The 16295-nt window shown below is 41.4% G+C and overlaps 1 protein-coding gene across 2 annotated transcripts in view; it reads left to right on the top strand.

Annotated features, from left to right (window-relative positions):
* Positions 1-15017, top strand: part of LOC142938505 (paired box protein Pax-7-like) — an 87446-nt gene extending 72429 nt beyond the window's left edge. For both annotated transcript variants that reach the window (XM_076081726.1, XM_076081724.1), the window contains exons 8-9: positions 4275-4542; positions 14902-15017. In XM_076081726.1, the coding sequence (XP_075937841.1) occupies positions 4275-4542; positions 14902-15017 (384 nt within the window). The remainder of the gene's footprint in view (positions 1-4274; positions 4543-14901) is intronic.
* The last annotated feature ends 1278 nt before the right edge of the window (positions 15018-16295 follow it).

The raw sequence follows: 16295 nt of genomic DNA, 5'->3' as shown, positions 1-16295 counted from the left end.
TTTATTGAAGAAATATCCACATGGCTGTAGGGAAATGGAATTGTACTTGATGCAAATGATGATGATGTTGATAATGATTATGAAAATGCAAATTCTGAGTGCCAAAATGACATTAGTCCTGGAGACAGTGTGTAATGTGTCAAGCAAAAGGTCAAGCAGAAGAAGTCAAGGTAAATCATCTGTTTCTAGCATTTCATCTGCATGCATAACCAATTCTTTGAGCTCCCAGAGACATTTACACAGGAAACGATCCCAGTCTCAAAAGGCAACATCCCTACTCAACGAGACATTGAAAGGTGGGAATATCTGAAAGAAATCAGTATCCCAGAATTGAACACTGTTTAAATTTTGATCGGGACTAATGCACCAAAATGAATGGAACCCTGGGAAATAATCAACAGCCAAGATGATGGACCTTATGCCGTGAGGACCCTATTGGGGTGGGTTGTCAACGGTCCTTTGAGGGGCAATAGTGGTTGTCAGAAAAGCTGCTCGACTATATATGCCAATAGGATATTTGTTTGTCAGACTGGAAGAGCTGTTGGTCTCCCAATATAATCAGGATTTCAACTGGAGGAGAAGCAGGAGATGTCAATGGAGGATCTGAGGTTAATGGAGATCTTGGGGAAGTCAACGTGTATTTCCTACACACACGTTGACTTCCCCAAGATCTCCATTAACCTCAGGTCCTCCATTGAGGAGGTCATTACTGCATGGACTTACCCTTCAAAGTGGATGACTTTCTAAAATCTTTGCCCACAGAGGAAGAAGCAATGCAGTTGGTAATGGACCTTACTGACATATGCTCAAAGGGAGGATTTCAGCTGTTAAAATGGACAAGCAATAGTCAGGCTGTATTGTCCTCTATTCCAGAAGCAAAGCGGTCCAAAACAACCAGGCAGCTGCACTTTGAACAAGACAACCTGCCTGTAGAGATGGCTCTTGGATTGAATTTGTGCCCAAAGTGACACTTTCACATTCAAGTAAAGTGAAGAAACGACCACATAAGACGTGGTATTCTTTCAATCGTCAGTTCCATCTACGACCCGTTAGGATTCTTGTCACCATTCACCTTGCTACCAAAACTGTTGTTGCAAGAAAGGTGTAGAAAGAACATGTCCTGGGATGACCCCATTCCCCAGACATTCGCACAACAATGGACAGGATGGCTGCTGGATCTGGAGAAGGTGGCAGAGCTTAAAGTGGACTGCTGCATCAAACGAAAGGACTTCAGAGGTCTGGCTAGGATAACTTCCTAGCCATGTAGGAGGTGGATTTTGGGCCCAGACTTTCTTTGAAAGCCAGAGTTGGATTGACCAAGACCCTTAAATCCACAGCCCATTTCCTCAGAAGATCCACAGAAGATCCACAAACTTAAAGCGACTCCAACGGAGCGGGCAAAAATATCCAAAAAAAGAAAGGCAAAGGTACAAATCAGGAGTAAACTCTGGAGCACCGAGCAAACACGAGGGAGACACAATAAAGGAACAGACAGGGAACGAACAAGGAAAGCAGGGGAGTATATATGTGTGGGGTGATGAGGAGATTGAAGGCAGCTGGGTGGACTGGGCAGGTGAGTAGGATGAGTGTAATCAGGGGAAACAGACACACACACACACACAGGAACACACACACAGAGACATGAGGAAGCTAACGGGATGTTACACAAACAGTATTTTACTTACCAGTTAAATTGCTTAGGTCTGGCAGGGGGCTGGAAAACCAAACAATCACATTACACACTTACTACTGTCCATTAGTCATAAACTGTAACCTTAAGCTGGTATGTATTGTATATTACCACAGTTAATAAGAATGACTTGCACCTGAAATCACCTGGACGAATACAATTTCAGTTATATCCTAAGGCCTCAGCATGCTTCAAACAAAGCTTGTAGAATTGACGATCTGACAGACACGGCCACTTTATGCAGTGGTGTCCAGGTGTGTTGAGGTGGAGAAGATAAGCTGGGTTTGTACCTCTCAAGTTCTCTTTCTTCTCTTGTGCTTTTCTCTACGACAGCAGGCTGTTGAGAGCATCAAAAGTTACCAAAAGCTTGTTGATATCTCATTGCATTAAGAATATATGGACCAATGAACTTCTAGGGGCGTGGTCTTCTATAGCAATATATATAACATGTGGCCTAGCATCACGTCATTTGTAGCATATGTCCACATTGTGTCCTGTAACATACCCTCAAATTTAATTCCATACAACCACTAGGCGGCGATACAGTAATACGCCCATTTGTTTGCATTTTTAGGCATTTTTCATAGTTTTCAGGCATTGTACTTTAACCAACACCTCCCACAGAATTTATGCGATCAACTTCAAATTTGGTCAGGATGATCTAAAGACATTACTGATGAAAAGCTGATAAAATGGTCTACTGCCATCGAACGATCTTTGTTTTATGTGGCGCCCTATTCACGCACTTTTTGTGCCGTTCGCCATGAAAGAGGACGTTGTTGTAACAATTAGGTACTTTAGTCAATCTGCCCCAAATTTCTTATGCATGATGCTGGTCCAGGCCTGAGCACATTTCCATGCTAACATTTTCACAAAGTAATAGCGCCACCTACTGGCAAAATGAAATGTCAAGTTTTATGCTTTGATGTACTCCTCCTAGGAAACTGCCCAGATCAGTCTCCAATTTGGTAAGGTAAGCTTTAAGACATTGATGATGCTTTAAAAAAACGTCTCCTGGGACCATGCTCTAAAATTAACAGGAAGTCGGCCATTTTGATTGTGTGAATTTTTCCTTGATTTCTAGTCGCTATACTTTAAAGAACTCCTAGGGACTTTGTCAGATCCACTTCAAATATGGTCAGTACAATCTAAAGACCTTTGTAATTAAAAGTTGCTAAAAGCTTTACCTTTGATGGAATGGCGTAGCCGCGGCGTGGCGGCCATTTTACGTGATTCGCCATAACAACCTGCCCACAAACCCTCTTAATAAATTCAGTGTTTGGGCCACTGTATTTATAGAATCCTGCTTACGGCCATGGTTATCCGTAGGTGGCGCTATGACTGTGAGTTAATATTGGCATGCAGAAGTCCTAAAGTCATGACAGTCATCAAGCTTGTCAACTTTAGGACAGTTTTGACAAAGTACAGTTGAGTTACAACAGCTTGATGGATGATGGCGAACCATGTGAAATGGTCGCCACACAACGTCCATGTTGCTCGATGAAACCTCAAACTTTCAGTAACTTTTAATCACAAAGGTCTTAAGATTGTTCTGACCAAATTCTAAGTTGATCTGATTAATTCCCTAGGAGGAGTTTGTTAAAGTACCTGGAAATGGCAAAAACGACACTAGAAATTCATAAAAAATTCAAAATGGCTGACTTCTGGTTGGGTTTAGAGCATAGCCCCAAGAGACTTTTCTAAAGTCCAAATGTTATATATTTTGACCGTCGGACAATGCGTCCCGGAGTTAAACGTATTTTTCCTGCTGTACTCTGTGATGCTGGAAATTATGTAGCAAATATTCCACCAGTTCCTGTATCCACTATGTGGCCTTAGATAACACGTGAAAAATATGCATCATGTTGCTCTCTATCAAGTGCACACCACATCATGTAAATCGGATTCCGTTTGTCACATAAAGCTGACTTCCTGTTGCCAGTAGGTGGCGCTACGACTTTGATTGAACATTGGCTTATAGACATCCTCACGCCATGACTGTTATCAAGTATGGTAAGTGTGGGACAGATTTGAGCAAGTCCAGTGGAGTTACATCAGCTTGTTGTTGCAACCCCAGAAAAATACTTCTCTGATCTAAATATGTGCAAACTAAGATGTTTGGTGAGCAGAAATTGGATAAAAAAGGTTTCCAAATCCCGCTTGTACGTGGAGTTTTCATTAATAGTAAATGTAATTGTTTTAGTTCATGTTGGAGCCAGGTCGTCAAATAAAGTAATTTCGTACAACGTGAAGTTTGTTGAATAAAATCAAACTGCACCCAGCCTAATTCATATGATAGATTATTCTACATTTGCTCACCTTTTGGCTTAAACTTAAACTATACATTCTCTTATTTTTCCTCGACTCTTCCAGCTTTGAGTCACTCAGCAGTGATTGTCAGAGCTACCTGCACAAACAGGTTTTGAGACCTGCATTTACTTTGATATTCTGTTATGTTACTAACACTGAAGCGCATTCACACACATTCAGTTCTGAATGTGTTCTGACCAGTAGTTGAAGGTATATCTTGCGCTGTACCAGTATCAGACTTGCCTGACAGCAGTTTTCTCCTCTGTGTTTGCAGGTCATGAGCATCCTCAGCAACCCCAGCGGTGTATCCTCACAGCCACAACACGACTTCTCCATCTCACCACTCCACAGTGCCTTGGACTCCTCTCCATCCAACACCATCTCAGCCAGCTGCAGCCAGCGTTCAGCTGAGGCCTCCATTAAGACTGTGGACAGCCTTTCATCATCCCAGTCCTACTGCCCCCCCACATACAGCACCACTAGCTACAGCATGGACCCAGCTGTGGCTGCTGCCGGCTACCAGTACAGTCAGTATGGCCAGAGTGAGTCCCGCGAGTTCAGACTAAACAAACAACAGCAACATTTTGAAAATTTTCAAGACTCTCTATTGCTAACTGATAGAGCACAATTATCCCATTTAGTGAGAGACTAGTGGCTTGAATGCTGTAGTGGTTTAATTGACGTTCTGAACTGAATTTATTCACACAGAGTAGGTTCTTCCTTATCCTACTTTATACCAGCAAGTGCATCCCACATGCGCTTCGGCACACAAATACCAAATACCAAATGCAGGTCCTCGGTGCAATGGGCACGACACACCTGACTAGCATGCTGCCTGCGCTCTGAGCCAGATTTACTGCAGCTTTTGATGCCGTTTTTAAGGTGTAGATGTAACGCATTCTGTCCCATGCACGTTTGCTTATTTATCAACCAGATGCATCAGGATGGAGTTTGTGTGTCATTTGGGACAGAGTGGCTTTCTCCTCATTGCATATGTTTTACAAATGTTCTGAAGATCAGGCAGGGTTTCCACCAGTGTATTGTAAGCCTGGCAGCCTGCCTCAGAACCACGGAATTATTTATAAGATGTTTTTTTTAACCACAGTTGGAAAGTTGGGTGGATCGGTTGGAAACTTAGATATAATCACTCAAAAATGACACTTGGCCGCCTGCCCTGTCAAAAGATACTTTCCACCGGGTCTCTTCTTATTCTTCTGGCGGAAACCCTTGGTCAGAGTATGGCCCTTAGCATTTTCTTGGTAAATATGGCGTCAGTGTGTCAAGCTCTTTTGGAATCGCACCATGAGAACTGCTACTCTGCTAAACAGCGAGGCTTAATAGTTAAGAGCCAGTTTTACCTTGTTGCCCAAAACATACCCTTCAGGTATTCCTCCAGGTACAGGAATACAACCTTCACAGAAAAGATTTAAGCATTATTGCATTTGAAACTAGTGTAACTTGAAATTCTAAGAAAAAACTGTTTTTATTTAAAGTCAGTCTTATTGACATAGTTTTGGCAAATATACCTGTTAGCATCATGGATATATTGTTGCATGTACCAAGATTCACTCCTATGAAACTTGCTCATTGGGCACAAACATCAAAAATGTTTTTCAGGCTCCCCCAGACTTGCACATTTTGGGCCCATAGATCATTCAGTCCTTCTCTAGCCAAGCCTGTTGTGAGCATGCAGGTTAAGGTCTTCTTCTGGCTTGTAGCTGACTGACATCCTACTGACTCCCCGCACACATTAATGGTAGAAAAAAAAAACTTGTTTTTATTGGACTGTTGGTGCCGAAAATGTATTCTCTTTCTTACAATTGTGTATGAGTCTGTTTGGGACAGTGTGTGTGACATTACCTGCAATTCCAACTGAGGCAACTGTAGACCAAAATCAAGTCGAAGACCAGGGCTGTTCCTGGTCCTCTACACACCAGCATAATTCCAGAGATTATTCACATGGGCCCTTTGCTAAAACAGATGGGCCCAATTGTCAAAACCTGTGTCCAGGAGATAAACACGATTCCCTTTGGGATGAGATAAACGATTCAAGTGTGCTGCCTAGAGCACCATAACGAGGTGAAATGCAAAGAAGCAGGAAATTACTGGATGAAGCTATCCTTTGTGACTTAAGCATTGGCATCTGCAGCCATCTTATTTGGAAGTAAGAACGAGGGCCAGTGTACCCACATTGTTATAAACTGTGATGTTACCCTTGCTTTTAATTTCCAAATATATAAAATGGTAAATGCATTATTCTAGTTTGTTACAACTTTAATAGGGATTGGTTACAGGAATATAACATTAACTGCACAAAAATCATGCATTGCAGATTCACCCAATAAAAATATTATTTGTGCTATATTTTCCCATTTTACCACATCCCTTCTCTGTTTCGCTACATGAAGAGCACATGACTCTGCATTACCACTGAATGTTATTAGGGATGTACCCAAATCCGAATATGTTATTCGGGACAGCACAAATAATATAATGGAAACAGATATTTCTTCTAAAAAGAGTTGCTCGGTGACAGCTGAACATTCCCAGCTGGACCTGGACAACCTATACATTGAAAATGAAAATACTTTTTAGCTGTATTTCTATATGTATGCCTTGAAAAATTGCATTGCCATGGAATATTAGGTTAGAAATACAACATTTTTCCAATTTAACGTGACTTCCTGTCCAGAGTAATACAGAGACAGAGTTGGTGGAACAGATACAGAGACATCATTTAGTTGGTGGAACAGATACATCATTTAGTTGGTGGAACAGATACAGAGACATCATTTAGTTGGTGGAACAGATACCGGGTGTGGTAAGGACCCAGAAGCAGTACGACAGACAGACTGAATAGTTGGAATCGAAGCTTTATTCTCAACTGAACACACAACAGATAACAGTTGAGGATATGCACAGGTGTAGAATCCTACACGGTGGAACGGTAAGCCGTCAAGGGAGAAGGCAGACAGAACTCCGAGGAAACAGAGGCAGGATCTCGTGGGCGGGGACAGAAGGCTGAGTGGTTTACCGGGGCAGAGGCAAGACGGAGAAGTCCAAACAGGCAGGGTCGGTAATGGGAAATCTGTTGGCGGGTAAACGCTGCAAGGTCTGGCATGAATGCGGAGAACGATCTGGCAGTGAGTGTGTGTGAGACTGGGGTCTAAATAGTAGGTGCAGCAGAGTGAGCAGGTGAGAGTGATGAGCTGATGAGGTGGGTGTGACTAGCAGGTGCACTGAATGAGCTGATTAGGTGAGTGAGAGATAGAGTGACAGGATAACCAGTTGGTGGCAGTAATGCACCAATTCATTGTTTGCCCACTGCCAATAAACCTCAAACAAGAAGAAGAAGAGTGGAAGGATAGCAGTGGCAGAGCTGTGAGACAGAGGGTACTTCTCAAGTCTCTTAATTGCATCCCTGTTTCCCTCACTTGCATCCTTTCCTTGCGTCTTAGTCCCTCCCACCAGGGATGCATGGAGGAAACCATGCAAGGAGAGAGGAACGAGGAAATATGTTTTAAGATACATGAGACGTCCTTTCCTCAGTTGCTTCACGTGAAGCAACGTCTGTTTCTGATGACGGAGGATCAGCTGATCACAGCGAGGAGCGGGGATGGAGGAGGGACCTTGGAGGAGCCATGAGCGAGGAACCACGAGAACAGACTTCCAGGAAGTGTTTTAACGGCCGACATGCCCCTTCATTGTTCATCAGTTATGTGATTGCACGCTGCAGCCGATCGCACTGACTGAGTTTAACACCAGAGTGAAGACAGATCACAGAATAAACTCAAGCTTTATATTTGATTAGGTTTCTGATTCACCGTCTGGTTTAAATAAATGTTCATTGTAGTCTGAACAACAAAACGACCACAAACAACTTTCTTCATTTATTAGAAAGATTTGTGTTTTCATAATCTGATGTTTCCCTCAATAACTTTTATTTTGAATACAATTAAAGTCAGAGAGAGCTGGAGAGACGAAACACTTTTTACATCATTCCTGAGTGTTTGATGAGTTTTATCATTTAAGAGAAACAATAATCATATTCTGGGTTATTTAATAATGACGCCACAGTCACGATTTCAAAACGTATAGACGCAAATAATTCATAAATAAGACGATCGCATTTCGCCCGTAGAAATGGATCCTGCGCTTATAAACAGAACACAGGACACAGTTTGTTAACAGACTACAGAGAGAAACACCTCTACAGTGGTGAATACTGTGTGTCTTTAATAATTATTCGTATTATTAGTTACTGTTATTAAGTACAGTGATCATGTGAACAGACACAAACTTCTCAAAAGTCTCTCCAGCTGTTAAAGCCGACTGACAGCTGATCCAGCTGTGATCATCAGCCACTGTCATCAGAAACAGACGTCGCTTCACGTGACGCAACTGAGGAAAGGACGTCTCATGTATCTTAAAACATATTTCCTCGTTCCTCTCTTGTCGCATGGTTTCCTCCATTAAGAGATTTGAGAAGTACCCAGAGACATCATTTAGTTGGTGGAACAGATACAGGGACATCATTTAGTTTGTTGAACAGATACAGAGACATAATTTAGTAGGTGGAACAGATACAGAGACAGATAATTCAGTTGGTGGAACGGATACAGAGACATAATTTAGTTTGTTGAACAGATACAGGGACATCATTTAGTTTGTTGAACAGATACAGGGACATCATTTAGTTTGTTGAACAGATACAGGGACATCATTTAGTTGGTGGAACAGATACAGAGACATAATTCAGTTGGTCGAACAGATACAGAGACAGACAATTTAGTTGGTGAAACAGATACAGAGACATAATTTAGTTGGTGGAACAGATACAGGGACATCATTTAGTTGGTGGAACAGATACAGAGACATAATCTAGTTGGTCGAACAGATACAGAGACAGACAATTTAGTTGGTGGAACAGATACAGAGACATAATTTAGTTGGTGGAACAGATACAGGGACATCATTTAGTTGGTGGAACAGATACAGAGACATAATTTAGTTGGTGGAACAGATACAGGGACATCATTTAGTTGGTGGAACAGATACAGAGACATAATCTAGTTGGTCGAACAGATACAGAGACAGATAATTGTGTTGGTTGATCAGATACAGATAAGAGTCAGGTTTTTTTGGCCAAGTATGTTATTGGTATTGGCTTAGTAGTGGAAAAGAGGGGAACATATAAGTATTACATAATATATATAAAAAGCACCGATGACCAACAATAAAATAAGAAATATAACGTCTTTACACAATATATATTCTGTAAATTGTAAACAAAACAAATAAATAAAATACCTAATGGATGTACAAAGACTGGATGCTGATGTACAGTATGTACAATTCATATTAACAGTGATAGATATATGTACATAATAAAAAAATGTGTGCATTAAAGACTGTGCAATTATAATCTATAACAACAGCACTGGATATTTTGGTGTTTGAGGGTTATTAAAACCTCTTAAACCCTAGCCCTATTTTTAGGCCTCTGCTCAAAAATTGCATACCCATACTAAAAAGACTTTAATTCTGTAACTACAAGGTCTATTTTAATAATTGTGATGCTAGAATAAAGGTAACACGTGTGAGATGTGTTCATATGTGAAAATGTTGTGTATATGTTACTGGTTAATAGTGAATGAAGATGGCACACAGCTCAAATTGAAAAGTTTCAGGTTCGCCTGAAAAAAAGCATTGAAAGCATGAATATCTTTTTTTAATGATGCAGGTGTAAGCTAAAACTCTCCCAAATCATAGCACAACATGTCAGAGGGCTGTATAAAAAGATGTAGCTTTTATAAAGTGAAGCAAACAAAAGTTATAGAGTTTATTGTGTCAGAGAGGTCGCGGGAGGTCAAGCAGATTTGTCATTTTGGAACCTGTTCCATTATACTTTTATATACTATATAACTATATATTTCACTTGTTTTATCTATAATATTATTCAATCTATCCAAATACAAGCAGTTTGGCATCATTTTGAGAGCCTGCGGCCTCTCTAAACCCTCTCTGTGTCTGTGAGCCATGGCTCAATTCTCGTCTGCCTGTGTGTATGTGAAGCCCTTGTGAGCCTATGATTGGCCAATCCCAGACTACGACACCTCTTTAGACGCGCCAGAGTCCCATACATGGAGTGGTGGCAACGTGACTTTGATTGACAGAAAAAAAACAGAAACGCGCCGTGCGTCGCTTTGCGTAAAAGCTGATTCGCCAAAAGTGAAATCCCTTCCCCCACGGTCCCCCAGGCTCGTCTGACCCCCCTTACTCCAGGGAACACAGGAAGGACAGAGCAACAGTGTTTTAGCTGGCAAAAACGGAATATCAAACCTGTTTCTTCATGATTCATCTCAAGGAACGAAGCATTTATGGTTTATTCTGCGGTGGAGTGGCTCGGTTTTGTGGTGCGTGTTGGCTGTAGGATTGTAATGGTTTCACGGAGAGACATTCTGAAGATATCTGTGGATTCTGTGTCGAATGCTCAAGCTTTTTGATATCTCGGTTAGCCGTGTTAGCGGTTAGCATTTCCTTTGTTCAGCTTTGTAGGAGTGTATGGCTCGCAGAGTGATGCCGAAAAATATGTGATATTGTGGTATATCTTCTAGATATGATATTAGTTTATGTATACTTGTGTTTGCAGTGTGTAAAATGGCTGGTATGATGATTTTGCCCAGACTTTTTTCATTAATTCGGTATATAATATGTGCGGAGCATTCATTATATTTGTTTATAAAAGTGCATTCTACGACACGCTACCACGCTAAGCGGTCTCGCTCGAACCCCAAATGGGGCTCGGTCGTCACCAGAAGGATGTTAACTGTTCATCAGAGTGATGGCCTTTTGGATGAAATCGTTCTTGTGTCTGGTTGTTTTGGTCGACAGTGTTCCCAGAGAAAAGATCCTGAAAATGTTGTGTCCAGGGGCTGAAGGGTCTGCAGTGATTTTTCCTGCCCCCTTTCTGACTCTGGACTGTATAAGTCCTGGATGGAGGACAGGGTTACATCAATGATTGTTTCTGCTGTATTGACTGCCATGTTTGGTGGCTGATCCAATCCACACAGTGATGGATGAGCAGAGAGCAGACTGGATGGTGCAGAAATATGTCAGCAGCTCCTGAGGCATGTTGAACTTCCTGAGCTGGAGCAGGAAGTACATCCTCTGCTGGGTCTTTTTACTGATGGTGTCTATGTTGAAAGTCCATTTGAAGTTTAAGAGCATTAAAACTCCAGGCTGTTCTGACCACACCAGAGGGCCAACTGTTCAACCTTCCGTTTGTGTGCTGACTTGTCACCATCCCGGATCATGACAATGACCATTATGTCGTCTGCAAACTTGAGGAGTTTACCAGACAGGTCTCCTGAGGTGCAGACGTTGGGGTAGAGGGAGAAGATCAGTGGGGAGAGCACACATCCCTGGGGGGTGCCAGTGCTGATGATCCGGTCTCTGGATGTGTTTTTCCCAGGCGGCAACCTCCATTACTGAAAAGTAAAGCCAATGGGGAAGTGTCTTAAACTTGTATTATTTAAAATGGCCAACAGTGGGCGACTCATCTGGTTGTATAGAGGTCTAAGAGAAAATGACTCTACTTCTCTCTTGATTTATTACCTCAGTAAACATTGTAAACATGAGTTTATGGTCTCAATCTCTAGTTTCAAGTCTACAGCATGATGTTCATTTAGTAAATGATGGTCCATTTAGAGTCAAACAGACCATAAAGCAGGGTCCGCTTTAGGGCGGGGCTACCTTGTAATTGACAGGTTTCTACCCCTAACAGAGCTGTATACAGCATATCTACGTCACACCTACGCAGTCCAATTATGATTTCCGTTCACTGGTTGCAAAAAATCAAGATGGGGATGGCCGTAATCCAAGATGGCGACGGCCAAAGAGCTGAACTCGAGGCTTCATAACAGCAGTCCACAAACCAATGGGTAACGTAACAGCGACTACACAGCAACTACATCAACTTCTTATACAGTCTAAGGAATTTCCCCAGCCTCACCTGCAGCCTCTTGTCTCTCAGAAAGTTTGTGATCCATTGACAGGTGGAGGCTAGGACAGTTAGCTGGGTGAGTTTGGATTTCTGGGATGAGAGTATTGAATGCCAAGCTGAAGTCCACAATCAGGGTTCCTGGGTATGTCCCTGCAGAGTCAGGGTGTTGCAGTGCAGTCACACATTTACTGCATCATCCACTGACATGTTTGTCATTGTGTACCTGGCCTGCTTGTATGTCTATCCCCACTACTGTAGGCCTCCTCCTTGGCCTGACGAAGCTGTCTGAGTTCTGCAGTAAACCAGGGCTTATTGCTGTGGTATGTGCAGAATGTTTTAGTCGGCACACGTCTTCACAAAACCTGATGTAAGATGTCACAGTGTAATGTCCCTATAGTCTACACTTCTACTTAGCATTGAATGTAAACCATAAGGTGTGGAATTGTCCAATCCTTCGTTGCTGCCAAACATCCTTCTCACCAAAGTAATTGCTGAGATTTTCCTTCAAACTGAGTCTAATAAACAGTACGATCGCTAAAACATGACAGCAAAACTGTTTTTTTTATATATCAAAAAGCTTTTCTTTAAGAAAATATCACTGATGCTACAACTGATCCTCTGTGACGGTTGTGGTTTGGCTGTGGTCCTCCACCCCCACCTCTCCGTCCTGCAGACAGATTTAACAGTTTACTTCAGACATTTGACTCTTCTCTTGTTCTAATGCAGGAAGCTCCTGACAGATTAAAGTACATACTGTCAAAATAGCTGAGGCGTGTGAGTGTGTGTGTTCACCTGTGTTTGTGCATGTGTTCATGCGTGTTAGTGTGTGTTATCAGATAGGCTCAATCTTGGAGGCAAAGGACTCTCAGCGTTCCTGCTCAACAGGGATTTAAGGTATAAAGCTGGTTGACAGGAAAAACAGCTTCCTTTAGAGGGCTTCACTAAACCCTTGTGAAACACACACAAACACACACACACATGCTGCTCCCACACTTGCTGTCGAGTTGACTGGCATCTTGGCAGGCAGACCTGCCCACCCATAGGTGCTCTTCTTTCTCTCATCCTTCAGCACAGAGTGACAGCTTCCTTTCTGTGCACGCTAGCATCCTAACTGAAATGCATTGCTTATCTTCCCGTGATAGCCCCACACACATGCACATCCAAACACACCATGTCACATCACATCTGCTGTCAGCTCTCCTCTCTCCTGCCCTATAAAAGAGAAGTTATCACCAGCTAAACCAGGGAGGGGCAACATCCACCACTCAGACAGAAAAATACGTTGAGCATTAATGCCAGCTTTACAAGAACCTCAGTTATTCTGGTGGCTGCCAGTCTTTTTGTTTGTGGAGCCAAACTGTTGGCTCCTTTTGTGTGTCTGTCATACATAGTGTTCTCTTGTCAATCAGTATGATTGCTGCTGCAATATAATGCATGTTGAAGTATAGTGATATTCAGTGTTCACCAAGTTGTCACCAAATCTTGAGCAGCGCCAAACCAAAATAGAATGTAACTACTAGGAAGTATTTTGTGAATCAGCCTGATTCATTTGCTTCCTCTGTGCCATATAGCTCCATTGTTATCCAAAAGGTAATAAAACACATCATCATTGTATTGTTTCCATGAACACAGACACTGCTGTTTATTTGGACTCAATCCCCCATACAAGGTACTGCTGCCACATATACTCACTAGAGCAAAACAACAGTCTGCCTCCAAGAAATTACGTTTGTCTACGACTCATTTGTTTTGTCAGATAAGTTTTTGAAACATAAATGTTGCCTGCATTATGTTAACTGGCAACATTTTTTACCATCCAGTAAAAGCTAAGTTCATGTAAAGAACTATATATTTGTGACCTGTTTTCAAAGATTTATGTCTTCAGTCACAACCAATTTGTCTGTTGATATTAGGGATAATTCAATCATTTTAGTATCATATATTATTATTGTGTACCTGTGTATTTTGTCATACATATTTGAAACACAAATTTGAAAACAGAAGTTCCCATGAAAGTTAGGTTCCATGTCTCATTTTTCAGCAGAGACATTTTTGGTGTCAGTTGGGAGAAGCATTAATATACATTTTTCACTTAGTGTAAACAACATATAGCTTCAATGAAGACCTAGAACAATATTCAAGCACATACACACTGCCGCTAACTCAGAAGTTTGGGGTCACCTGTAATTTTTGTTTTTCTTTCTTTCCTTCAATAATAACTATTTTGAGAGAGACAACTATATTTTAATTTAGACTCCAAATGTATTATTTACATTTGAAATAGTTTTGGCCCCAAAGGAAAAAGAATGAAATGATTAAATCTTACATTTAGTCGATGTCCCCACAGTATTGCATGCCGGGAGAGAATACTGTTGTAACCAATTTTCCCCCAAATACCCTGCTATTTTCCAGTTAAACCAGGGGCTGAATAGGTTTAAACTGTGATTTGTCAGTATGTTTAGCTGATATTCTTTGATCCAACTCCAATAGTGCTAATCCTACACAGACTTTATTGTGAAGTTTGAAGAATAGTGTTGCTTAACCCTTCTGTTAATATTCCAGCTAGTTGGCTGCATTATTGTGCACTTGACATTGAACAGGACCTTATTCCGATTTAAATTTCCACACGTCTTTTACCAATAACTGGTGATTTTTTCCATTCTTATTCAACTGTCAGTCTGGTTTAACATTGTACAGTGTTTTGTTCACCAAGCACAAAAAAATCTACAATGTAAATGCCTGAAAGACAATTAAAAGAATTATAAGTAGTCCTCTAGCCATCTGACTGTAATGAATCCAGCTTTTGTCACTGGTGACCCCAAACTTTTTAGTGGTAGTATATAAAGATATATATATATAGACATTAACTCTGTCTCCTGTCTCCGATCTTCTCCAGCTGCTGTTGATTACCTGGCAAAGAACGTCAGCCTGTCCAGTCAGCGCAGGATGAAGCTGGCCGACCACTCAGCTGTACTGGGACTGCTGCAGGTCGAGACTGGCCAGGCCTACTAGTACTCATCAGACATGCATGCAACATGACACCTGGTCACCAGCACAACCCGCACCTCCTGTTACCATCCATACAAATCTCCCAGAGACCGTGTGTGTGTGTGCATTGGGCTGATAATAAGCTTTTTTATACTATATTTCATGTAAGTGTTTCTCCAGTGGTTAAGGATTGAATGATACAGCTGTCCAAGCTTTAAACATTCCCCATGGGACCAACCAAATCCACGACAAGGATTTCCACTGTTACAAAAATTATTTTTTATTTGTTGTTTTTATTGCACTACATTTTGTACACAGCATTGGTGGATTCTAACTCAACTGGATAACTATAAACTAGTGATATAAACAATTACTTTGTGAACCCTGAGCAAAGTATTTTGGACTGGGTGTAATCTATTACTTGCTATTTAAAATATATTTGACTAAAACAGCTTTTATGTGAGTCAGCAAAACACTAAATTATGTATTATGTCATCCTATAATGATGTTTTTTTGTCTCAATTCATGGCACCCAGAGTGAATTCCTGTCAGCTTGCACCTATTGTGTCGTTGAATTGACATTAAATACAATTGTTCACATCCAAAACTTCTTTCGAAATTCAGTCTGAACACACCTTAACGGAACACAGTCCGGTTTCACCTTCATTATCACTAACATTCACATCAAGCGCGTTGTACTCCACACTGCATCACAGATGAGTAGTGAAAATTTAAACAAAAACAAGATTGTGAGCTGCTGTCTTGAAAAACTGCAACCCAAATAGGCTGTTTGGTACGGCCGGGTATCGTTTACAAAATTATAATGACAATACCCTTAAAGTAGTACCAATAACAGTACATTACTTCATTTGATACCCATCATGTTAATGGCCGCCATCATCAGATCTACTGTGGTGGGACTGCAAGTTTAAATTGTTAGCTCTCTCAACACTGTTGCAGTTGTTAGTTCTGTTCACGCTGTTAGCACCGTTATCTGCTAGCCACTGGATCAGACATCTCCCAGTTTAAGAGCTTGGATGTACAGTATAAAGAGAACTGGATACAGCTTTGGGGGCGGCATCCCTTTCATTCCCTTAAAAGTTGCTCAGTGGCGCATGAAGCAAAAATAGTTAAACTTCAATGTCAAGAATTCCGATAGAAATCTTCCGCATTATGTGGCCCAAAGATCATGCGCACTAGCGTTTTCTTTAACTGGGCCTTCCAGCCTTTGGTCCAGCCTTGTTTTCGGGCTCATTCACATGAATAGAGGAAGGAAAATAACTCTAAAATGCCAGGGCAACC

This window comes from Anarhichas minor, unplaced genomic scaffold (genome assembly GCF_050575085.1).
Source record: "Anarhichas minor isolate MPS153535 unplaced genomic scaffold, ASM5057508v1 ptg000086l, whole genome shotgun sequence".
NCBI classification, from domain to species: domain Eukaryota; kingdom Metazoa; phylum Chordata; class Actinopteri; order Perciformes; family Anarhichadidae; genus Anarhichas; species Anarhichas minor.
The sequence above is the reverse complement of the archived record's forward strand: the minus strand, read 5'-3'. Positions and strand labels throughout refer to the sequence as shown.